This window comes from Apodemus sylvaticus, chromosome 2 (assembly GCF_947179515.1).
Source record: "Apodemus sylvaticus chromosome 2, mApoSyl1.1, whole genome shotgun sequence".
NCBI lineage: Eukaryota > Metazoa > Chordata > Mammalia > Rodentia > Muridae > Apodemus > Apodemus sylvaticus.
In genome coordinates this window covers 149,942,326-149,967,803 of record NC_067473.1, presented here as the reverse complement: position 1 = coordinate 149,967,803, position 25,478 = coordinate 149,942,326, and the positions used below count along the sequence as shown (strand labels likewise).

At 47.5% G+C, this 25,478-nt stretch overlaps 1 protein-coding gene across 2 annotated transcripts in view; it reads left to right on the top strand.

Moving 5' to 3' along the window:
• The window catches only part of Ret (ret proto-oncogene), a 45,230-nt gene extending 20,007 nt beyond the window's left edge, over nt 1–25,223 (top strand). The window contains exons 7-20 of one of the 2 annotated variants that reach the window (XM_052174680.1): nt 1,699–1,957; nt 2,288–2,413; nt 2,999–3,109; nt 3,798–3,917; nt 4,488–4,741; nt 7,270–7,417; nt 8,056–8,163; nt 8,929–9,143; nt 9,253–9,375; nt 10,975–11,045; nt 12,032–12,169; nt 14,063–14,162; nt 21,541–21,688; nt 22,964–25,223. In XM_052174680.1, the coding sequence (XP_052030640.1) occupies nt 1,699–1,957; nt 2,288–2,413; nt 2,999–3,109; nt 3,798–3,917; nt 4,488–4,741; nt 7,270–7,417; nt 8,056–8,163; nt 8,929–9,143; nt 9,253–9,375; nt 10,975–11,045; nt 12,032–12,169; nt 14,063–14,162; nt 21,541–21,688; nt 22,964–23,121 (2,079 nt within the window). In that variant the 3' untranslated portion in view covers nt 23,122–25,223. Of the gene's footprint in view, nt 1–1,698; nt 1,958–2,287; nt 2,414–2,998; nt 3,110–3,797; nt 3,918–4,487; nt 4,742–7,269; nt 7,418–8,055; nt 8,164–8,928; nt 9,144–9,252; nt 9,376–10,974; nt 11,046–12,031; nt 12,170–14,062; nt 14,163–21,540; nt 22,415–22,963 lie in introns of those variants that run through there. The other variant, XM_052174681.1, reaches the window with a different exon arrangement.
• The last annotated feature ends 255 nt before the right edge of the window (nt 25,224–25,478 follow it).

Genomic DNA, 25,478 nt, shown 5'->3' with positions numbered 1-25,478 from the left:
CACCTCTTCCCTAGCCCACCCAGTGCAGAGTTGGCATACGTGGGTCCATAGTAGGCTCCAAGATGGATCCTTGAGCCTCTGTTTACCCCTTTTCACCCTAGAGGGCTCCTAGCCCCTCGTCAGCTCTGGTTTCACCGTCTCATTTCTTGGTATCTTTAAAACATTTTTTTTGAACTAATACAAAAGCATTTCCAGGTAACCCTGAGTATGCCTACTTGGAAAGATGTTCCTGCTGTACTGCTCCATGGAAAAGGTGGTTGAAGGAACCACTGATCTCCACTGTCTCTGTCAGTGCAAAGATACCTTTATATTGGGGGGGGTACCTTTAGCGTGCAGCAGACTGTGGTTGGCAGTAGTAGTGCCTTGTGGGAAAGGTCACACTGCTTTTAGAAGTTTATGTGCTAGAGAAATCACAAGGTGATATTCCTTATTTATCTTTGGAAAATAATAATTGAAATGGAAAAAGTAAAAGACTGGGGCCGTGGTTCAGTGATACAGATCTCTCCTAGGCTCTATCCCTAGCACCACTAAAATAAATGAAAATAGAAAGAATGGAAAGTGAGCACTGGTCTTCATAAAAATGAGGAGTGAGGGGCGTGTCCTCCCACCCAGGGACAGCATTTGCTGCAGTTCTAACTGGTTTCTTCTCAAGCACTCACAGTGTCTGTTGTTTTTAGTTCATTTGTGGTTTGTGTGTATGGTTTAACTGATGGTAGCAGCTTGATCTATCTTCAGAATGTATGTTTAGAACTGTCTCCTCTTGTGCCCATGGCTTTTCCAGTTCTTACAGTTGGCTCCAGATCCTCACTCACTCCTGTCGCCAGCACACAAAGACCCCACCTGTAGATACATAGAGCCTTTGGCCCTCTTCCGAGGTGTAAACATCAGGTCAGGAGCAGGGATGGCAAAGCGAGGGCCCTGAGGAGGTGTTGGAGGTAGATCCACCTGCATTTAACAGACTCAGGAGCCCCAGTCTCCCTGAGTGCCCTGGCAATGGCTGGTTCCTTAGTTTTGTCTCCGTAGTTTTGAAGACCAAATTGAGGCCAGGAACCTTGGATAGTTTTAAGGAAGGATCCCTGAGAACATGGAAGTGAACATTCTTTGTAGGGGAAAGTGAAGCAACCTGGGGGTGGGGGTAGGCTGGTTTGTTGGGGTGTCTGTGTGGCTTGGGAAACCCCTGTGCTCTGGGTCTTAAGAAGCTGCCCCTTAGGTCTTTTCTTACCCTTAGACACAACCGGAACCACTCCTGCAGCTCTCAGTAACCATAGCTCACTGGAGATATGGCTCAGTGAGCTAAAGGCTCAGGGCCTGGCTCCAGAGGCAGGCATCTCCAGAAGGGGTCCCTTTCCAGAACCTCTAAATAGGTCTCCTGACCTCAAGTGCAGTGACCGTATGGCAGTCACACAGCTAGGGTACAGTGCTCTAACAGTTGGGGGACACACACCAGGGATTATGGCCCTCACAGCTGACTCCCAGTGGTGTGGGTGTCTTGTGAGTTGGTGTCCTTTAATCAAGGCTGGCCAGGCAGGCAGGTGTGCTTGTAGGTGCTGAGTCTGAGGAACACTGGATGTTGAGGAAGGCTGCCAGTCGAGCTGAGTTGAGGGCCATCCCACAACTTGGTGTTCCCAAGAGCCCATCCAGCCAAGGTGTACTGGTGCGATCTTCCTCCTCCTCCTCCTCCTCCCTTTCCCCCTCCAGATCGGGAAAGTCTGTGTGGAAAACTGCCAGGAGCTCAGCGGTGTCTCCATCCAGTACAAGCTGCAACCCTCCAGCACCAACTGCACTGCCCTAGGTGTGGTCACCTCGCCCGAGGACACCTCGGGGACCCTATTTGTAAATGACACGGAGGCCCTGCGGCGACCTGGGTGTACTGAGCTTCAGTACACGGTGGTAGCCACTGACAGGCAGACCCGCAGGCAGACCCAGGCTTCGTTAGTCGTCACAGTGGAGGGAACATGTAAGTGTCGGGCTCCATGGAGAGGGGTGAGACATTACGGACAATCACAGGAAACACGTGTTCGTTGTGCCTTTGAAACTTTGGTGTAAACCAGTCATACTGTGTGGTCACCCTCATATCCTCCTTGTCCTTACCTGATGGGCTCAGCAGACAGGAGACTAAAGGCCTCTGACTCTGGGGTCTCAGACCCTTTCCTACAGTGCTCTGGTTACCCTGGAACCCATGGAGTTTGAGTCCACGGGGATTGCTGTTACACTCTGTCCGTTTGAGAGGTCTAGAGACGGGGCCCCACACCAGCCCCTGTGACCTTGGCTTGTCTGTCTGCTCCAGCCATTGCTGAAGAAGTGGGGTGCCCCAAGTCCTGTGCAGTGAACAAGAGGCGACCTGAGTGTGAGGAGTGTGGTGGCCTGGGCTCTCCAACTGGCAGATGCGAGTGGCGACAGGGAGACGGGAAAGGTAGGCCTGGGTGCTGACAGGGGTGACATGGAAGGGGGGGCAGGGAGGAGGGCGGGAGCTTCCATGGCTGCCATCAGGTGTGAGAGTGGCCACTTAGGCTTCCTACAAGGTCCGCTAGGCCCTGCAATGAGCTTCCCTGATCCTTGTCTTCTGATCCTGTTCATCTTGTGGAACCAGTGCCAGCAGAGAAGGCAGGGGAGCATGTGCCACCTTGTAACTAGAGGTCCCGCCGTTAGATTCTCTCTGGGCTTGGAAGGGTCTATAGCATAGTTAGGAGACTGTGGTTCTTCCAGAAAGTCTCAGCCAGAAAGGGTGTCTGCCTCACTGTTGGGTGCACCTCCCACTCTAAGGCTCCTGTTGGCAATATAGATTTGACAGATCCATGCCTTTAAGTGTCCCAGCATGTCAGCCTTGGGGACCCCTCGCCTCACCGTTCCTCGCTGCTGCCTGAGGTGTACGTGGCGTCGCTCCACTTGTCCCTTCATCTCCCTGTCCCTGGAGAGTCAGGGTTGAACCACAACAGAGTCAGACCATGGTTGGGATATGCCCATGTGGGGTGACAGCCTGCTGTATGCTCCGTCACAGGGATCACCAGGAACTTCTCCACCTGCTCCCCCAGCACCAGGACCTGCCCTGATGGCCACTGTGATGCTGTGGAGAGCCGGGATGTCAACATCTGCCCCCAGGACTGTCTCCGTAAGCCCAGGCTAGGCCCGTGGTGATACATTTTATCTGTGTGCAGGGAAGGGCAGAGTCGAGGCAGCTGGCAGCGGAGAGTTTGAAAACCCTAACCTCCACCTGAACACATTTAGGAGCTGCCAGTGTCCAGTTGGATGCCTCAGGCTGGACCGGGGGTGTGGGTGGGGCGGGTGGTATTGTTTCCGTGTCTGAGCACCAGCTTAGCTTACGTAGGGCCATGGCCTCATCTTGGCACCAAAGAAGAAAGGTATGTAATAGTAGGTTCAGCCAAGCAGCGTGGGTCAAGCCAGTCCTGCTATTGTCTCACTTAAGTGCTGGTTGTGTCCCAAAGACTGAGCTTTTGTAGCCTGACCTATCTATCCTTGGCTGACTCAGGAAACTGCAGTCTGCTGGCTCAGGACCCACCTTGTCTCGGATCTAGTTCCTCCATCTTTACTGTTACCGGGGGTTAGCCATGGATGATCTCCTGGGACCTCAGCAATGGGTCTGAACAGTCTTAGTTCCCCACTACTTCCATAGCCAGCGTAGCGGGGGGGGGGGTGTTGTGTTAAACTCCCAGCCTAGGTGAAACAGGCTTCTGAGTCTATTGCCTTCACTGGGCCTGAGCTACTGACCAATGAGAGTCCGAGGACTCTGAGGTATTCGGCCACACCAGGAGACTGAATATTGCTGCATATGTCCTCAGGTGCCAACATTGTTGGGGGGCACGAGCGAGGGGAGCGTCAGGGTATTAAAGCCGGCTATGGCATCTGCAACTGTTTCCCTGATGAGAAAAAGTGCTTCTGCGAGCCAGAGGACAGCCAGGGTAAGGCGTGCTTCCCCAGGGCTCCCGGGCCTCCCCAAATCCCCAAGGGAGTTGAGCAGTCATCTATCAGGGGGTGAGACTGGGGAGGCAGCCACACCCTGGGAGGCTCCTCCTTCCCTTTAGGCCCAGTACCCTTGGTACCACCATGAATAGGGGGTCAGAGTCCCTCTAAAGCATTTCCTAGCCACAATTCTCAATGAAGGATGTTCAGAAGAGCAGTCCTGGGTCAGATTTCCTGTACAGGGTCTTGCTCAGCCTCTGACACTATGGAAGGCTCCTGGTATTTGGCTCTGTCTAGGACCCTCTGTCCAAAACATTCAGTCCTTTTTCCCTTCGTCCTACCTTTTTATACTGACTCTTCAGACACGTGTAACAGAAAAACAGTATAGCCAGTGTGGCCGGCATACTGCCTTTTGCTGGCTGATGCAGACATAGTGTCAGTCTCCACACTACTGTTGGTACTGAGAGAGGCTGAGCAGTAGTAGGAGAGACAGTACAGCAATGCCTGCACCCTGTCCGTAACATCTCAGACAGCCCCAGTGCAGCCCCTGTCACTCTGCCCTGCCACAGGCCCATTGTGTGACGAGCTGTGCCACACCATCGTCATAGCCACTGTCCTCGTCTTCATCATCTTCGTCATGCTGTTCACCTTCTGCATCCACCGCTACCACAAGCATGCGCACAAGCCACCCATTGCGTCCGCGGAGATGACCTTCTGCCGGCCGGCCCAGGGCTTCCCAATCAGCTATTCCTCCTCAGGCACCCGCCGGCCCTCACTGGATTCCATGGAGAACCAGGTCTCTGTGGACTCTTTCAAGATCCCGGTAAGGGGCCCCAAGAGTTAGGTGGACAGTGTTGGAGGAAATGTGGCCACACAGGCTTTCTCTACTACTTGAGATACCCACAGATGGTTGATACGGCATTGCCTAGCTCTACCATGGCATAGGACCAAGAGCAAGGGCATCCTTGCCTTTCAGTGGGAAGCTGGGCTGTGAAGGTAGGCTGTCTAGGAAGGAAGTGACAGGTACTGGTGTAGATGGGACTGCCTGGGATCTGAGATGTATGTAGGCCTTGAAGGCCCAGCGAGAGTGAGCGTGGCCCTACCCACAAGGGATAGGACCAGTAATTCCTAAACACACACACACACACACACACAAGGGATAGGACCAGTAATTCCTACACACACACACACACACACACACACACACACACACAAGGGATAGGACCAGTAATTCCTACACACGCACGCACGCACTCATACCCACCCAGTAAGTGTTTCATGTCAGAGTAGGAACAGTGGATGAAGCCCATGTTTATAGCAGTTCAATGGCTCCTCTCTTGAGAAGTGGGGTGGGATGGGGGTGGGACAGAGAATGTGGGAATCATAAAGAAGTGCTGATCCAGAGGTCCAGGGCAGCAGTGTAAAGGGTAGATATCCCAACATGGAGAAGGGGAGACACTGAAAAGCCCCAGCCACTCTTGAGATGGGCGTGCTTTTCCATGGCTGCTGCCCAAGGCTAAACTACCACTGAGGCCTCCCTGTCATGGCCGAGTCTTCCCTGGGCTTGCCGTGTGTAGGTTCTGCCCTCACCTTCAGGTAGAGCCTACCTCTTCAGCACTTCTCTCTTGACTGTTCAGGATTTGGAAGCCAGGGTGCTCTGGGAATAGCTAGGACAGTGTTATAAGATAAGAGGTATGGACAGAGTAAGCCACAGGCTTGGCTGGAGGGGTTGTGGACACCCGTGGGAGCACCCAGTGGCCATGGACCCATGGCAGTCTCTGTTTTAGGCTATGAAGTGGCCTTAGGTGGCTGGGAGGTTCTGCCTCCCCCAGAGCCTGTGTGAATGACACCCAGCCCTCACTCGGGGCTAAAGAAGTCCTGACTACATGTGCCGATGCCTGGTGTGTGGTGTGTGGTTCCTCTTCTAGCAGTAGCTGGATCTACAGAAGGCTTCTAGGCTAAGTCACCAGAGCTCTCTGTAACCCAGGTGGCACAGTGAGGCTGCATAGCAGGGCCACAATGTTCCCAAGGGTAAAGACATACCACTGTCACATGTGTGCTCCAGGGTTAGCCTGGTGCCCTCAAGCTATACCCACATGAGCCCCAGGACTCAACCACTCAGCCTGATGTGTCTTAACATAAACCATGGAGAATGGGGCACTGTGGCCCATCCCTGTAATCCCAGCCCTTGGGAAGAGCAGGCAGGAGTTCACAACTTCAAGGCTAGACTAGGCTGAAACCAGCAAACCGAACAGTAAGGATATTGATTTATCAAATCTTGAAAGGAGCAAGTTCTTCATACCATTTTTACATGCTTAGCGTAGTCTCTGGTATATGCCTCACACATGACTCTAATGGCTGCAGTGGAGGTGTGGCCTGTGACGCTAGTGATATCTGTGCTTTCTTCATGCTTAGAAGGTGTCACAGAATACCAAGATCACTTAGGAGTTTGCTAGAATGTGTTTATATACTCAAAGGAGGCTAGCCCCACAGGCCGTGTGTGTGTGTGTGTGTGTGTGTGTGTGTGTGTGTAAATCAGAGTATGGCCTTGGGCCTGGAGCTGTGTGTCCTTATTAGGCCAGCTCTGTGGTTGGGAAGCCTTAGAGATCTTTGTAAACAGAAACCTCTACACGTGAGGGCACATGAGGACATGTGAGGCAGTAGGCATCCAGTGTGGTACCAGCTCCACAGGGTGGTGGTTTTGCAGGATGGTACTTGGCTGGCAAGAGTCTAGAAATGTATCCAGTGCGACCACAATTAGGCCTGATACAAGGAAGGGACTTGAGTGGGATGCTGACGTGTCAGCCAGAGCTGGAGCTGGGCTATAGAAGTGGGGTGCATGGCACAGGCCACAGGAGGAGCAGCTGCCTCACACGTCAGGAGGGGAGTTGACCAGGAGCCCAGTGGTGCCTTTCTTCAACAGGCAGCCACACAGAAAAGATGCTCTGAATGTTTCCACTGTGGGGAAATTCTGGGCTCAGAAGTGTCCTGGGTGGGGGTGTCAGAGAAAACTTGGGTCTGGGGGTGCTGTCTAGTCAGCCAGAAGCACCCAGCTGGCCTTGAGGATAAGAACTTTGTAGACTGACTGGTCCTGTGTTATTTGGTATGTGGAGGCCGGGTGAGTCGAGGCCGTGAGTCCAGGCCGTCCCCTAGAGACTCACTTCAGGCCTCTCTGGCCTGACCATGGTGATCCCAGTGGGTGAACTGTGAGGTGGTGGGTGTGGTTCAGGTGATGACCAGCTCTCTGCCTTCTGGCCTTGTTGGGGGCAGGAGTTAGCATTTAAAGGCCTTGCCTTCTTGCCCCACTTTCCTTCTTCCCTGCTAACGGCCCCTGTCTCCACCCCAATGTAGGAAGATCCAAAGTGGGAATTTCCTCGGAAGAACTTAGTTCTTGGAAAAACCCTGGGAGAAGGCGAGTTTGGAAAAGTAGTCAAGGCCACAGCCTTCCGTCTGAAAGGCCGGGCAGGATACACCACCGTGGCTGTGAAGATGCTGAAAGGTACCCGTCCAGGGGCTGTGTCTGTGGGGGTGGCTGTGGCCGGCCTTCTGTGAGGCCCCCTGGCAGATCCACCACTGCTGCTCTGTGGTGGCTGCAATCTGAGTACCCCACAGACACAGTAGCCAGTGCTCCTGAAGAGGACCCTGCTCTAGTGGAAGATGCTGGCTACCGCTTCTGCAAAGAAACCAGGGTTTAAAGATTTAAAGCCCTTTGGGAGAGAACCGGTAGTTTCAAGCAGCACCCCAACCTGCCCCATTCAATCCTCATCCTGAGGTCACTAATGAAATGACCCTCTCTGTAAAAGACTGTCCCCCATCCCAGCAACCACTGAGTCTTCTCTCAGAAAGGGGGGATGGGATTCTCTGTAAGGTTCTTTCTGCTGAGAGAAGCATGCTAAAGCGACCATGCTGCCGTATATACAAGCAGTAGCCCCGGAGACAAGGAAGTTGACCTATGGGCTCTTATCCTAGGGGTACATGAAGCCACGGTTGGCCAACAGTGAGGAGCCTTATAAAGTTGGATGCTGAGGGTCTCCATGTAAATCTGTGAGGGGGATGGCAGTCCCTTCACTACTCAACATGGTCACCAAGGGATCCCAAGGGCTATGGCAAATACAGTCTGTCTGTGCTGTGTTTCAGAAAATGCCTCCCAGAGTGAGTTACGAGACCTGCTTTCTGAGTTCAACCTTCTGAAACAAGTCAACCATCCACACGTCATCAAGTTGTATGGGGCCTGCAGCCAGGATGGTAAGGCTGACCAGATGCTGGGGCGGACAGGCAGCTGCCAGCCCAGGGCTGGGATCCCTCTTCTGCCCTTGGCTGGGTTTCTGGCTCCTCTTCATCTGCTCTTCGTCTGCTGAGTATCTGTGTCTACTCGCTGTGCAGGCTCAGATGCCAGAGGTGTGTGTTTGTAGCCCTCCTTAGGCTTGCTGAGCACAGGTCACCTGTTACAGGGAACTCTGAGACTCAACAGTGCATCTTGGGAACCTACACAATAACAACTGTGCTGTTTCCCGCAGGTGACCCCAACCCCAGCCCTGCAGGGAAGGTGCACTGTCACTTCTGTTAGCTTTTCATACCCCCCCCCCTTTTTTTTGCCAGAGGAGTGTGGCACATGGCTGTGCCCATGTGTGAACAGGAAGTTAGACTGTTGCCGAGCTAGGCTAGAGCCAAGTCTGAGCCGTGAGATTTGCATAGGCCTTCCTGCCTCCATTGTTTTCCTCTCCTACCTATAGGGTCAAGGATGGGAAAGGGTATTAAGTCCTCATATAGGGCATGGTAGCTTACTGAGTAGGGCTAAGAACAGTGCTCACCCTCTCAGGAACCATGGGGAAGGGAAAGTCTCACTGTACTTTGAAGGGAGCTAATGTCCCCATGGTCAATGTAGGCCAAGAGTGAATGATAACTTCATGATCCATGGAGTTTGTGCCTGCCCACTTGGTCGTGAGGTGACAGAGCCTGCAGCCACCAGTACTGAGGCTGGGCCTGATTGCAGCCTCTCTCTGACCCCAGGGCCACTTCTTCTCATTGTGGAGTATGCCAAGTACGGCTCCCTGAGGGGATTCCTCCGTGACAGCCGCAAGATCGGGCCTGCCTACGTGAGCGGTGGAGGCAGCCGGAATTCCAGCTCCCTGGACCACCCAGATGAACGGGTACTGACCATGGGCGACCTCATCTCCTTCGCGTGGCAGATCTCGAGGGGTATGCAGTACTTGGCTGAAATGAAGGTGAGAGCCACAGACACTGTGCTGCCCCTAATGCCCTGCCCAATCCCGCCCCGCCCCACCCCTGCCTACCAAGGCTGGTCTGAGAGTTCTTGCTGCCTCCTTTCTGCAGCTCGTGCATAGAGACTTAGCTGCCAGGAACATCTTGGTGGCTGAGGGGCGGAAGATGAAGATTTCCGACTTTGGGCTGTCCCGAGATGTTTATGAAGAAGATTCCTATGTGAAGAAAAGCAAGGTACCTGGCCATGAGTGTCCTAGTGAGTTTCTGGGAGTTGTCGTGGGTGTGTGACTATGCTGACAGGGTAGGGTGGCGCACTTAGAATGACAGAGGAAGGGAATCTAGCCCCATTCTGATCTTCCTGAGGTACCTGGTGCTTTTAGTCATTTTCTAAGACCTCCCAAGTCCACAGAACTAGACTCCTTTCCACAGTTCCTCTCCGTTCCATAAAATATGGCCTGTGTTCACTGTGTAACTGCTCTTTTCCCCATAGGAGGGTAAAGTGGAATTAACAGGAACATGTTTTGTTGCTTGAAGTTCACACACAGAGTTGCACACACATCGTGGGTCTAGAGAATTTCTCCAAGTTCCAGGCAGCATGGGAACATCTGATTCACTGATGACCTCTTGTCCCCATGGTAACTGCCTTGCCTCGTCACCTGGCATCTGCTCTCCTGAAGCTGAAGCTTCCCTGTGACAACACAGGCAGGAGCAGTCCTGGGGAGTGCCCAGGGGTCCTGGCAGTGAGGTTTCCAGGCAGCACACACCCGGCTTTATCTGCTTTGGCTTCGCTGTGAGGCTCATAGGTCCTTGTGCGTTACCACAGGCTGCGAGCACAGTGTTTGTTTGTTCTGGGGTTTCTGTGGTGATAGCAGATCTCAGAACTACATAAAGGAAGTGGAAGTGGCTGCTGTGCCACTTTGTAGAGGATGTGAGAGAAGCTTCCTGTGCCCGTATGCATGCGTGCACGCGCGCGCGCACACACACACACACACATGTGCGCCCACATCTCACGGGAAGGCCTGCTGTCACAGTGGAGGTATACAGGTATGGCTTTCAGGGGCTTTGACAGAGTCCAAGAGCACAAGACGCAGGCTGCACAGCCATACATACTATCAGGAGCCCAGTGATACATCATGAAGGATGTAAGCATGAGGAAATACGTTTAAGCCAACAGAAACGACCATTGGTATGTGCTTTTAAAAATGAGACATTCTTAAGACCTTTTCATTGAGCTGTTCATCCTATTGTTGAAAAGGATCTGTTAGAACGGAGGCCAGTGCTGCAGGGGAAGGGAGAGGGTTGCTCCTTCTGAGATGCTGGAAGAACCCCCCGGGAGAAGGAGAATACAGATTTGGTGCGCAATTGTTCTCTTCCCTCAAGGTTTCTCCAATGAGCCTTGCTGATGGCAGGCAAAGTTTACAGGATGGAAACCGGGTGTTGGCTTCCCGAGTGCATGTGCTCCTGAGATATACTAGCAAGAAACTCAACTTGCAGGACAAGTTCTTGGCTCTGTGCCGAGGAGCACTGTTCTGCCCCCCCCCCCCAGGGTGCCTCAGAGCAGCCCTACCACAGGTGGATTTCTTGGGTTGCTTCTTTGCAGGGCTCTGGTATGTGAAAGGTTGCCCTCTGTGCCCTCTGTGCCCGTGGGCAGTTTTCTTCACTCCCAGTAGAATCTCAGCAAAGTCAAAGGTTCAGGCTGGAGCTGTGGCCCCTACAAGACTGCACAGTTGGTCTGTACCCCACGTTCCCTCCAGAGCTAGGTCAAAGGGTATGGCTGACGACCATGGTTACAGAGCTTAGAACCATACTAATGCTTTCGTTCCCTCCCTCTAGGGCCGGATTCCCGTCAAATGGATGGCAATTGAGTCCCTTTTTGATCACATCTATACCACTCAAAGTGATGTGTAAGTGTTGGGCATTGCCATCCTGGGGTGGGGAGGTTGGGCCATGATGCCTTGTCTCTGCAGCTTGGCTAGGGGACATTGTTGGTTCCGAATACCTGTTCACAATGTTAGTCATCCACGAGGAGCCCAGGCTAAGAGGTCAGCCGCTATTCATTCAGCAAGTGGCTGGGCCCAGGCAGCAACTCTGCCAACATCAGTGGTGTGTGTAGGAGTCGGGTGGGGGATGGGGTAGTCATAGCCCACTTCCGGGCTCTTACTTCTTCCACACCCCCTTCCTCTCCTCTCCCAAGAGTTCTGGAAGACTTGAGTCGGTCAGGACAACCTGTGATGTTTACATGTGTACAGGTGGGGCCCGGGAATTCCATGACAGGTAGTCGTATCTGAATTTGTGGACTGGTATATCCCAAACTAGGACAAGATATGATTTGTTTTTTTTAAAGACAAAAATCTTGCTTCTAAAGTGTTCTTGCAGTTTTGCAGAGATGCAGATATTGAATAGAGCTATGAAAATAAGAGTTGTTTCTTAAGCACTTCTAAACAATAGGTTTCTGGTAACAACCGGTTGATTTTGAAGAATCGAAAAATGCAGAGAAAAATCCAATAGTAGACAAACAGCCTTGAGTCACAGTGGGCCCCTCCCTCGTGGTTCCCTTCAACTCGCTCCTGTAGTGCAAACATACATCTCCAGATAATGCATGTTTCACTATTAAATATTTTCTATACAAGTTGGTCTAGGACTTAATGAGAATTTCACAGCATATCCTGAATTCTGTTGCTAGGACCTCATTCCTTTAAGGTCGTTGCTTCAGTGGCAGCAGCTCAGGACTTGAGCATCCCAGATCTGTTGCACACCTGCCTCTGTGGTGTAGCCAGGCTAAGATCCCTTTGTGTCATCCATTAGATCTGTTACAGACAGAGACATCTGGGGTCCACCAAGGAGGCTCCAGAGGCCAGAAGCTGCTTACTGCTTCCCTTCCTCACCACAGGTGGTCCTTTGGAGTGCTGCTATGGGAGATTGTGACCCTGGGAGGTAACCCCTACCCTGGAATTCCTCCTGAACGACTCTTCAACCTTCTGAAGACAGGCCACAGGATGGAGAGACCGGACAACTGCAGCGAGGAAATGTGAGTGGGCTTCCTGCCCAGCCAACCTCTGGCCCTCATACTCTGGGGCCTGGATGAAAAGTAAAAACAGCTGACCATTCTCTTCTCTTTCCCAAGAAGCCCGGTGCCACCAACCCTGAGTAAGCTGGGTGACGGGGAGTGACAGGGCGAAGGCCAGGCAGCTATCAGCAGGCTGAGATAAATAGACGCTGCCTCCCCCCAATCTGGGCTGGTGGGCTTCCTAGGACTGTCTAGGGGTTGATGGAACTGGCAAGAGCTCAAGGTCTCCTGCACAGTGTGTGGGAGAGGGAGGACCTGTGCAAGGAGATAGAAATAGAGTGGGGTAGAGACAGCCTCTCAAGAGTCCCAGAATCCCAAACCACTGTGCTTCATACCAGACGGGTAAAGGGGTGGGGGCGATACCAGGAACAGATCCCCTGGTACATTCAGCACCTCGATCGGTGCCTAGCTGAAAGCAAGGTTAGGCATGCCAGGGTGGGGAAGATGCCACCTTGAGCATTGGGCTGGCAGTCACCCAGCGTGACACCCACATCACAGTTCCAGAGCCCTCGGCCACGCCCAGCTTCTGGGGAAGCAGGGCTTCAGGACACAGATAAGACTGAGAGCCGGATAAGCTTGGTTTGTAAGTTTGTAAATCCTCGAGCTTTCCATAGAATTACGTGATGAAACCCAATCACACTGACCCCTGGTTCCCTCTTCCAGATCTCGCAAGACCTGGCCACATGTCCCCTCTCAATTTCATGTCTTATTTTGGGATAACCCATTAAGATCAATGAGTGCTGCCTTTGTATATGTACATGGCCATGGGGCTGTCCACTGCAATATGGGAATCTTTACAGCAACCATACCCTTCACAGAGAATGATTTTCCCTCCCACAGCAGCTGTCCACTGCCAGTAGGCCATAAACAAGGGATGGGGTTGAGAGATCATCTATCCTGTTTGTGCCAGAAGTTTGGCACATCACTGGTCATGTGCCAGGAACCAGAGCCACTATGAGTTTGTGACTGCAGCAGCCACATTGTGTCCAGAAGACAGCATTCCACAGTGCTCCTCCCTAATCTCTGGACCTAACATTCATTCTGCCACCTCCTCCCTGATGTTCCCTGGACCTTGGCTGAGAGCGCGGACGTTGCTATATATGGCCTGTTTAGGGCCAAGCACTAACTAAGCAGTTTCTTATTCTTGGTGCTCTGCTCTCTGACCAGTTATACGTGTCTCTGTTGACTGCTACTCAACACACACGCGCGCGCTCGCGCACACACACACACCACACACCACACACACACACACACACACACACACACACAAGAAAGAAGCTTCTCTGATGATGACTGAGCCCAAATCTCTGGCAATAAATATGAATATTTTGAAAGCAGTTTGTGACAGCATGGTGTTTAGCAAATTAAAACTAACAGCAGTTTCTATCCTAGAGCCTGAGACGTCTCTAGCCATGGAGCTGTTGAGTAGGATTAGAGAGCCAGGCTTGAAGTTCCCTCAAATCCAGTCAGGAAGTTGTAATAACTAGACATTGTGTTTGTTTTCATCCCTAAGAGTTGTCAATCACTTCCTCCTTTTTATACATTTTAAAGACTTTGGCTTTCTACTGAGCCCACCTACTTGGAGGGTTCAGGGTCAAAACATTGCTCATGTCAGTATAAGGAGAGAACAATGAACCCCTCTTGGAAGAGGCCACCAGAGGGTGAGCCCTTCTGGAGAGAGGCCAGCAGAGGGATGCACCATGGTGTCAGTCTCCTGCCCCTGGGTCCAACTTAGAAGCTCAGAGTTGCAGATGGTTTAGAAACAGCCTAGAGAGAGGAGACATGGTTCCTTAGACCCAGTCTGCGTGTGCTGTCCCTGCCAGGGCTTTACCACCTCCCTGTGCTGCTCTCCAGGTACCGCCTGATGCTGCAGTGCTGGAAGCAGGAACCAGACAAGAGGCCAGTGTTTGCTGACATCAGCAAGGATCTGGAGAAGATGATGGTCAAGAGCAGAGTGAGTCCCAGAGTCACTGCCAAAGGCTCACCTTGGGATGGTAGTTTGAGGCTCTCTGTGTTTCCACTCCAAGGCCAGAGAGAGATGACTGTGCTATACCACAGAGCAGGCAGTAGATGAAAACCTGCCACTTAAGCCAGTTCCCTTGGGCCATTCAGTAATGAAAACATCTTGGTTTCTAGCTTGTCTTCAGACAAGAGCTCTTCACAGGCAAGTACTGGAAAATATTTCAAAACCAAAGGAGAACTTTTGCAATAGTGGAATAGAATGCCAAAGACTCGAAACACATGTCCTAAAGACATAAGCTCCGAGGTACCTGGGAGGTGGGCAGTGACTAGGGTTGGAACTCTGGCGCTGTAAGTGTCCTTTCAAGAGCATCTTGCTCTCACCATGGGGGACCTACAGGAATAGGAGACCTGGCAAGCCAGGTCTTCTGAATTTTAAGAAGTTCATGTTGTCTACCAGTTTTTATTAACTGCTTGTGTAGACTTCCAAAGCCTGGTGTCAGCCAAACAAAACAAGTGGGAACAGTCAGCCTCTGTGTCTTGGTGAGAAGGCGGAATAATTTTTGCGTAATATTTATTGAGCAACTGTCTGTACTGTTCATACTGGGTGCTAGGGAGACAGGTAAACAGGACCAAACAGACATCCTCAGTCACACTACTCCCTTTAAGGCCTTGTCTTCATCTTTACTAAAAGCTGCCCTTCCTTCAGATTCCAAGAGTACACAGTCTTGGCTCCCAGCAATAAAATACAGCAGGTTGTGTTGCTGGAGAGATGGCTTAGCCAGTAAGGACATCTGCATAATCACTAGGACCTGAGTTCAAATCCCAGCATCTGTATAAAAAGCCAAGTGTGGCCAGTACTGTGAAGGACAAGGACAGAAACAGGAGATTTGTGGGACTTGCTGAGAACCAGCTCCAGATTCAGTAACAGACCCACCCTGTCTTAAGGGACCAAGGTGAGGAGTGATAGAGCAGGATGTCATTGTCAGGCGTCACAGATGTGCACATACACTGGATTTTTAGAAAAACTTAGTTTTGTTGGCTTTTTCTTATTATTGAAAGTAGATTTTCTCATACAGTATATCCTGATTATGTTTTCCCCTCCCTCTACTCCTCCCAGTTCCTCTCCACCTCCCTTCTCAGCCAGATCCACTCCCTTCCTGTCTCTCATTAGCAAACAAATAGATAGCTAAGGGATAATAATAAAGTGAAATAAATATAAGATAAAAAACAAAAACAAATCAGAATAGGATAAGAGAGACAAAAGGTAAAGAGCTAAAGAAAAGGGACAAGAAACAGATTTAGGGACACTGGGGAATCCCGTAACAACACAAAACCAGAAGCTACAATGTACATGTGTATATGCTGGAGGCCAGCCCGGAGGTCGTCTTTATTCTTCGTGCTTCTTGAGCCAAGGGGAAGAGTGTCAGTGGGAGTGAGACTTGAGAAATTTAGGGTTGTTGTATAATAACATTATGTTTTCCTATCTTGATTCTAAGTCACTTTGCTTCAGTAGCCTGCTTCAGTTCCTCTGAGGTGAGAAGCCTCAACCTAAAACAACAGATTAAGTAGCCTTTGTTCTCTCCCCAGGAATTGTATGGCTGTCTCTTTTTAGCCTGCTAGTTGAAGTCCCAGGAAGAGAAGGGGTCACTTTGAAAAGTGATTTTATTGTTTATTTCTAAGTTGTAAAAAGTTACCTATGAAAACTCTCTAGGAAAAAGGGGGAAAGGGCTTGTAGGAAGAGGAAGGATGAGGGGGTCTAAGAAAAAGGAGATGACGAATCTAAGAAAGTCTGGATGAGGAGAGTGTTAAGGAAAGGGAGGGGTAAGGAGAGAGCATGAGCAAGCTCTCTCTGCCCTCAGCACTTACACATCCTTCAGAATACACGGCCATATGGTGAAAGGCTCATCACAAGTTTACACACAAATTCAAATCATAAAACAAATAAGTTTACAACAGAATGTTTACATGCATATCCATTAGGAATAATTATCTAGCTAAACAGACATCACCTGTCACAGCTCCACAGGTTGACAGAGAGTTAAAACCCATACCTAAGTTATTAGTGAAGTTTTGTGTAGATAAATCCAGTCAATATTTTATCTTCTGTCCTAATACCTACAATAAATCATTAGTTCCCTTTTTATGACCTTTGGTTAATGGTTTTACAACTTTTGGAATGTGGTCTAAGTAGATGTTCGCTTACTATCTCAGAAGCAATTAACTCATAACACTAAAGACAGAATTCTCTTTGTATTTTGACTATCAGAAAGGATTTAATAGCAGTGTTATTAAAATAGCTTAAATAATTACTATGTTTAGGAATTCTTACAGGATCATCTTTTTGGTTTTTCGAGACAGGGTTTTTCTGTGTAGCCCTGGCTGTTCTGGAACTCACTTTGTAGACCAGGCTGGCCTCGAACTCAGAAATCCGCCTGCCTCTGCCTCCCAAGTACTGGGATTAAAGGCGTGCGCCGCCACCGCCGCCGCCGCCGCCACCACCACCACCACCCGGCCTAGGATCATCTTTAAGGATTAAGAAATCATTTATATCTCTGTATAGCATCCCTACAAGATAGTACATCTTCGTTGTTCTACAAAGATCTGCTCAAAAGGGTGGGCTAATACCTAGGGACTGTTATATATGTTTAAGTATAACAGAAAAGCATATTAATAGCACGAATCTTTCCTAAAATGAATTTTTTCTGGGCCTTGCCTACCAGAGTCCCATCATAGATTTTTAATCCAAGGCGGAGTCATCTCAGGAAGATCACTTGCTAGTTATTAGCTTCTTCTATGATGGCTCATCTTCTATGAGGATGTGTATGTGTATAGGTATTCTGACCCAACAAGGACCCTCCAAAAATGTGGACGAGCTCATTTTCTGTTGGATATCTCCTGCTGGGCATACAGCCTAACCTAGAGTAGTTTGTTTCTTCAGTGAGACTCCTTGAGAAAACTAAATTTTCATTTGCAAATGGTTATCAGCTTACTTTTGTGTTAGGGATGGGGGTGGGTGTCCACTTCTTTCAGCTGAGGACTCTGATGAGTGCAGACCTGTGTAGACCCTCTGCGTTCTGTTTCGGTCTCTTAAGTCAATATGTGTATTGGTCTTTCTGTATTTACAAGGCCCTATACCCTTGGTGTTTTCCATTCCTGGCTTTTACACATTTTTGCCTCCTCTTCCACAAGTTTCCCTGAACCATGAGGGGAAGGATATGATGGAGACAGATGGAGACATCCCACTTAGGACTGAGTGATCCACGGTCTCTTAACGCTCTGTATGTTGACTAGCTGTGGGTCTCTGTATTTGCTCCCATCTACTGCAAGAGGAAGCTTCTCTGTTGATGCCTGAGCAAGGCCCTGATCTATGAATATAGCAGAATGCTATTTGATTACTCTGTTCCTTTAGTAGAATTGTAGTATTTAGTTTTCCCCTAGGCTATCTAGTTTCAGGTTCTTCGTCACCCAAGTAGTAGGTTCAGGCATGGGTTCTATCTCACGGAATGCTACTTAAGTCAAATCAGATATTGGTTGGATATTTTCACAAGCTTTGTATCACCATTTAGCACTCCTTGCTGTGAAGACATTATAGATGGAAGGATTTGTGGCTGGGTTGGTGTTTATGTTTCTTCTTCAACACTTCAGAGTGCCTTTCAGTGCTAAGAGCACTAACTTGCAGGGGTGAGAGCTCTCCATAGGCATCAGTTCAGGGTCTCCATGTTCGATGAGTTGTGTAAAGGAGTTGTCTACAGCAGCAGAGCCTTGCTAACACTTTGTGCTGAGAAACCTTTGGCAATAACTCAATTAAATGTAACCCATTCCCAGTTCTAGAAGCTTCATTTGGTACATAAGTTTTTTGTTGGGACTCTGTCTCCCCCATTATTTGGCAATTTCATTTATATCTTAGCAATTTCATATATATGTGTGTATATATGTGCATATATGTGTGTATATGTATAAACATGTATGTGTATATATACACACATGTATGACTACAAACTTTGACTTACTCCTTGCCCATTTGTATCTTTCTGATCTACTTCAGTTGATACATATATATATATACATATACATATATACATATATATATGATGTATGTATGAAAGCTTCTACTGTGTTAGGTTTCCATACTGCTGCCCTTCTAATGGTCCTTAATTTTAGCTGTGTCTCCCTATATTCCCTCCCTTGTCTCCCTCTTCTCTCCCCCTCCCCATTTGAACTTCCTGTTATAGCCCCCACCCCTGTTTAGCCATGACTGTTCTGTTTCCCCTTACTAGGGAATCTATCCCTCCCTTGAGTCTCTATGCTTAACCTCTGTGGTTCTGTGGATTGTAGCTTGGTTATCATTGATTAACCGCTGACAATCCACACATAAGTGAGTATGTATCATGTTTGTTTGTTTGTTTGCTTGTTTGTTTTGGATCTGGGTTACCTAACTCAGGATATTTCTTTTCTAATTCAACCCATTTACCTGCAAATCTCAGGATTTTCTTTCTTAATGGCAGAGGAATATTTCAATGAGCAACTGTACATTTTCTTTACCCATCCATCTGTTGCGGGACATTTGGGTTGTTTCCAGCTGCTGGCTGTTATGAATATAGCAGCAGGGAACATGGTTGAACAAGTGTCTCTGTGGTAGGACAAAGCATCCTTCGAGTGTGTGCCCAAGTGTAGTTTAGCTGGGTCCTGAGGTAGATTAGTTCCCATCTTCCTGAGGAGCTGCCACTCTGGTTTTTCTAGTGTCTGTACAATTTTGTATTCCCACTAGTGATGGATGAGGGCTCCCCTTTTCCATATCCTCACCAACATGACCTGCCATTTGAATTCCATCTTTTGAAAATTCTCTGTTTAGATTTATATCCTTTTTTTATTTGGGTTGTTTTCTTGATATTCAGATTTTTTAGGTATTTATATATGTTAGATATTAGCCTTTTATCAGATGTGTAGTTGGTAAAAAATCTTTTAATATTTTGTAGGCTGCTACTTTGTCTGAGTGATGGTGTCCTTGTTTGTGCAGAAGCTTCTCGATTTTATCTCATTTATTAATTATTGATCTTAGTGCCTGTACTAACGGTGTTCAGTTGAAGAAGTACTTTCCAAATTAACTCGAAAGAGAGAGAATATTCAAATTAGCAAAATTAGAAATGAAAGGGGGGACACAACAACCAAGGAAATTTAGAGAATCACAAGAACACACTTTAAAAACCTGCACTCCTCCTAATTGGAAACTCCAAAATAAATGGATACTTTCCTCGAAAAGTTAAATCCACATCAGATAAACAATTGAAACAGACCTATAAACCCTAGTGAAATAGAAGCAGTCATTAAAAGTCCCTCAACCCTCCCCTCAAAAGACTCAGAGTCATATGGTTTTAGCACATACTTCTAGCAAACTTTCAAAGAAGAATGCCAATGCTCTTCAAATTATTCTACAAAACATAAACAGAATGAACATTGCCCATTTAATTTTATGAGGCCACAATTGCCCTGATACCTAACATACATGAAGACCCAACAAAAAACTTCAGACCAATTTCCCTTCCATAAGCATAGGTACAAATTTTTTCAATAAAATACTTGCAAACTAAATCCAAGAACACATCAAAAAGAACACCCACAGTGATAAGTAGGTTTCATCTCAAAAATCCAGGCATAGTTCAACATGGATAAATGTAATCCACCTTCTAAACAAAGGCAAGAACCACATGATCATCTCATTTGATGTAGAAAAGGCTTTGACAAAATCCAATACCTTTTCATGATAAAAGTCCTTAAGAGATTAAACATATAAGGAACATACCTCAATACAGAGTAAAGGCAATTTTACAGCAAGCACATAGCCAAAATCAACTTAAATAGAGAGAAACAGGAAGCATTTTCACTAAATGAGGAGCAAGACAGGGTTATCAACTATGTCCATACCTAGCACTTGAAGTCTTAGCTAGAGCAATAAGACAGCTAAAGGAGAAAAGAAGGATACGACTGGGAAAGGAAGAAGTCAATGTATTTTTATTTGCAAATTATATGATAGTAAACATAAGTGACCCAAAAAAATTCCACCAGGAAACTCTTTACAGATGATAAACACTTTGAGCAAAGTAGCTAGATACAAAATGAACTTAACAAAAGTCAGTAGCTCTTCTATATACAAATAACAAATGGTTTAAGAAAGAAATCAGGGACATAACACTTTTCACAACAGAAAAACTTACATGATGTAAACTTTAAGACATTGAAGAAAAGTCTGAAGAAGATACCAGAAATTGGAAGGATGCTCAAGGGTTGGTAGTATTCATTGTGTAAAAATAGCCATCCCACCAAAAGCAATCTAGCATCTATCAAAATAACTGCACAGTTCTTCACAGATCTTTAAAGGACAATTTTTAGTTTCATATGGAAACACAAAAAATCCAGGATAGCTAAACAATCCTGAAGAATCCTGAAGAAATCCAGGATAGCTAAACAATAGAAGAACCATGGGAGATATCACAATCCCTTATTTCAAATTATATTACAAAACTAATAAAAAGAGCAGTACAGTATTGACACAGAAATAGGCATGTTGATGAGTGGAATCAAATTGAAGACCTGACCTGTGGACACCTGTTCTTTTGATAAGCCAGAAACACACTGGAGAAAGACAACACCTTCAACAAATAGTCCTAGTCAATCCGGATGGCTGCCTATAGAAGAATCCAAATAGATCCATGTTTATCACCCAGTACAAAACTCAACTCCAAAAGGATCAAAGGTTTCGATATAAAATCAATATATTGAGTCTGAGAGAGAAAGTGAACAACCTTGAATACATTGACACAGTTTTGTTGTTTCTTGAGAAAATCTTCAGGATTTGTGGGTTCAGGGTTGTCCTGAGCAGAAGTAACAATAGATGCCAATATCGCAGTGCTGAGAAACAGCCAGGACAACACTGAAATTGTCTACATAGCTAAGAGGCATGCATCTTGTATTTTTGTATGTGGGATCTGGGGTCCCTGTATCTGTATCTGTTCACTGTAACAGCGGAAGTCCTGGGAGGGAAACTGAAAGGCATCCATTGGGTTGATCCTACCACTTGACACACTGTGTTTCTACAGGAGTAATATGACCACGGCAAGTGCTTTCAGACCCAAGAGTATACGGAGAAGCCATTTTCCCAACTCTCTGCTCTTGGTTGGATTAAAGAACCTCAGTGCCTTTTCTAGTGTTGTCCTCTTAACACAGGATGGAGACTGTGGTCTTAGAGAGGCCAAGAAACAGTACACAGTAGATGTACAGCCAACACCTCTGTCCCATGAGCATTAAGGGTCCCTGAGTTTGTTTAGGAATGGCCCAGGGTCAAAGATAACTAACCATCTCTTTGTCTCTTCCAGGACTACTTGGACCTGGCTGCATCTACTCCTTCAGACTCATTACTCTATGACGATGGGCTCTCAGAAGAGGAGACGCCCCTGGTGGACTGTAACAATGCTCCCCTCCAGCGCTCCCTCCCTTCCACATGGATTGAAAACAAACTCTATGGTAGAATTTCACATGCATTTACTAGATTCTAGCAACGCTGTCCCCTCTGCACCATCCCAACTCTCTGTAATGCTTTTTTAAGAGTGTTTCTGATCCCACCGAAACCAAAGCTTCCTCTGAACCCTTTTCTTTGTAAATATCTGACTTTACATCTAGTTTACATACATTCAGACATTTTGCAGCTACGTCTTTCTAAAAGGATGTGAAAATAAATGTCATTACCACGCAGCCCAGCAACTTAAGATGACACAGGAGAGAAGCGGATTAGAGCAGAATTCTCAGGGGCCATTGGGAAGCAAATCATTGTACTTCTGACTTCGTTATTTAAATTTACCTGATCCGGGGAGGGAATAAATTTTGCCAGGGAAAGCTGGCATCCCCAGCTTGCAGTGATGGCATAGCTAGGGTACCCTCAGGCTGCTCCTGGGCTGGTTTGTGCCTCATGGAAGCTGTGCATATATTCCCAAGTCCAGCTATGTGTCCACCACCATGCAGTGTGGGGCAGGGGGACAACCATGTGGGCCCTGGGCAGACACCAGACTGCTGCTTTCACATCCTTTGCACCCTACCCCCATCACGATGTTGTCACTTATGAAGCCAGTGCTAAATACTGAGCCAATGCTTTCTGAAAGAACATAGTCTGTGGTGCTGTGGCCTTGCAATGGACAGTAAATACGGTTCTTGCCAAAACTCCTTCTTTGTCTTGGATTAAATACTTGAAATTTTTTCTGCTTCCTAACTTCCTCATTGATGCTTTTTGAAGTCTGGCAGTTTCAAGCTAAGGTAGGTTCTTTCTGCATGCTTCCTGAGTCACAGGTCCTCACTACATGCCTTGTACCGACAGTGCTGTGGGGCAGCCTGTGTGTGCCCACTGTGGGAAAGGAAGCCTTCCTCCTCCATTTTAGCAGGGATGACAAGTGACTAGCTCCTAGAGCGTTCCCCCAACAGGAAGCCATATAGTCCAGCCATTCGCTGATGCTTTACACCGCCCTGAGAAAATAATAGTGTTTCACCAGCTCCATTTCAGATTTGAGACTCTAAACTTATAGATATTGAGATTGGTAGCATCTGCTAAATTTACCTTTACCAGGAGCACAAGAGATTGCCCCATGTAGAGCAGTGTTTTGGAAACCTGGGATACAAAACCATTAATGGAATTGGCACAGAAAGCGCAAGTTGGTTTAACTGTCAAAGGGAGTTTTGCCAAGGCCTTACTGTCTGCACATGAAGTTTGAGTTCTTCAGTGCAGAACAAATTATCTGTTTTCATTTTTAGGCATGTCAGACCCGAACTGGCCTGGAGAGAGTCCTGTACCACTCACGAGAGCCGATGGCACTAGCACTGGGTTCCCAAGATATGCAAATGATAGTGTATATGCTAACTGGATGGTTTCACCCTCAGCGGCAAAATTAATGGACACATTTGATAGCTAACATTTCTTTGTGAACGGTAATGGACTCCCAAGGGGGAAGAAACATGCCAAGAGGACCAAGTCTACCGACCTCTTTGTGCACATCACACTGGCCAAGACCAGCCTTAGGTGGTAGACTTGTTTTCTGTAGTTTGTTTTAGCTGGTTTTCAAAATGGTTTTACTTCAAATAGCTGGTGGTCCTCCCTCCTGGTGATCTCCCTCCTAGGGATCCTCCCTCCTAGCACACCTGCCCCATTGGGTGGGTGCTCTGGGTCTTTGGTTAGATCCCCTTTCCCTTTAGCATTGGTAGCACCTCTGTTGGTCTGCTCATCAGTAGCCACCATGAGCTCTGTGTTCACATGTGTGGGGTCTGCCATTCACAACTTGGATGAGAAATTGTACCTGAACTGTCTGGTTTTCCTGGTTGATAACCTATCACTCGCCCCCCCCCCCAAATGTTTTAACATGAAGCACACATACAAACAACATCAGTTGAAAACCTGATCAGAATAACCTGTCCTTGTTTAGAATGAAAGCCCAGAATGGGACTGGGTGGTTGCATCCAATCAGGTCCGCTAGGGCTGGAGGGAGGAGAAGGGAGCATTGGGCTGTCCTCAGCTCAGCATATGACATCCTAAATATATATTTTTGGGTTTACAACCATGTAGCCTTTTCTTAGGAAAATGTTTTGTTTCTGTCATGGTTAAATGGCTCTTAGATTTAGCACAATGGAGAGATTTGGTGTTGCCCTTGCTATGTACACGGCAACTGGGAAGAAGTAACCCCACAAGACATAGTCCCCTGTTGAGCCCTCAGCAACATTCGCACATTCAGTGCTGTGTGACTCCTACCTGCTGACCAGAACAGGATGAAGAAGCGGGACATTTGCAGTGGAGCAGCCTTCAGGCCCAGAATTGCTGGCAGCAGAGGCCTTGGGCCACAAATGCTGAACCCCCCAGCACACCATTGTGCAGTACACACCACCCATCAAAGAGTGTGTTCGTCCTCTGCTCACGGACAGGTGGGTCTGTCTTAATCCCTATCTTGTCAGCTCATGCCCAAAGGGAAGGACGGTTCATCTAGTTGTATTAGAAGTTTCCCTGACACTGACTGAGGTGAGAGAACAAGATTTTGGCTCTTATAGAGCTTGTGTGAAAGGCACACGGGTCAGCTCTCCCCGGCCATCCTCTATGCTGCTACGGTACGTGTTTTGGTCTCCTCCGTTCTGACCACGACTCGTGTAAGGGTCTTGTCTTTCTGTACTGATGGCTGTAGCTACAGATACTCCGCACTCTAGAGTTTTGGGGGTGGCTCTTGGAAGTTTCTTAGGCTGTCTGTGGGCTGTCACTTTCCACGAAAAGGTCATGTTACCAAAACACTGCCTGGTCTTCAGACTTCAAGCACTGTGATAGGACTTTTAAATAGTCAAGATATACTATATTTTGTGGGCATTTCACAAATACAGTAAAATTGTGACATTTTATGTGGCTGAGAATGCTCAGATAAGTATACCGGATAGAGCCTTATGGGATGTGTGTAATATTTATGTGCACACATAGCCAGACAGACAAGAAGATGAAAAATGGCTTATTTCAGCATATAATATGGCTTTAGTTTGGGCCATTTTTTTTTCAGATACACTGTGATAAGGTTTTTTTATATAAAGTATCTCTAGTCATGGGATCCATTTTGTTTTTCAGATGTGCTTATTGATAGTTTTATTAAATGCGAAAATACAGATAAACTCAAATTATTCAACATGCCTACACAGTAAGTGTGAATTGCTACAGCAGGTTAGCTCTCAAGGGCTGAGCTCCAAGTCTAAATAGCTGGCCCATCTGTGGGTAATTAACACTTGACTAATAACCATTTGTCTGTCTGTCCCTGAGATATAAAAGTACCCATACTTGTTGAAGTACCTATACTTGTTAGCACTATCAGACAGATTTTTTTCATCTACGTATATGCAGAAGTTACCATATATTAAATATTACTGAGTATTAAGTAGCAATCTGTCAGCCACTAAAATTTGTAAGATCTATTTAAGAAAGGCTATTAAACCAATACCGTGTTGACTTGTTTTTGTAATCAAGGTGACTAAGGAAATAATTTCAGTTGTGTAAATAAAATGATAAATAATAAAATGTGTCAACTTTCTCTCATTTTAACTTCCTGGTTGCAAAAAAAAAAAATCGGCTTGCTGATTTCGAAGTTTCTACACATAATTAAAATGTCACAGCAAATCTGTTGTAATTGTGTAATAATGACAAAGGAGCAATGGTTCTTGGTGGTGTCACTAGTGTGTCTTGTACAATATTCAAGTGATATGTCAACTAACCCTGTGACTAGGATTTCCTCCCTGCTGTCAGGACATCCTC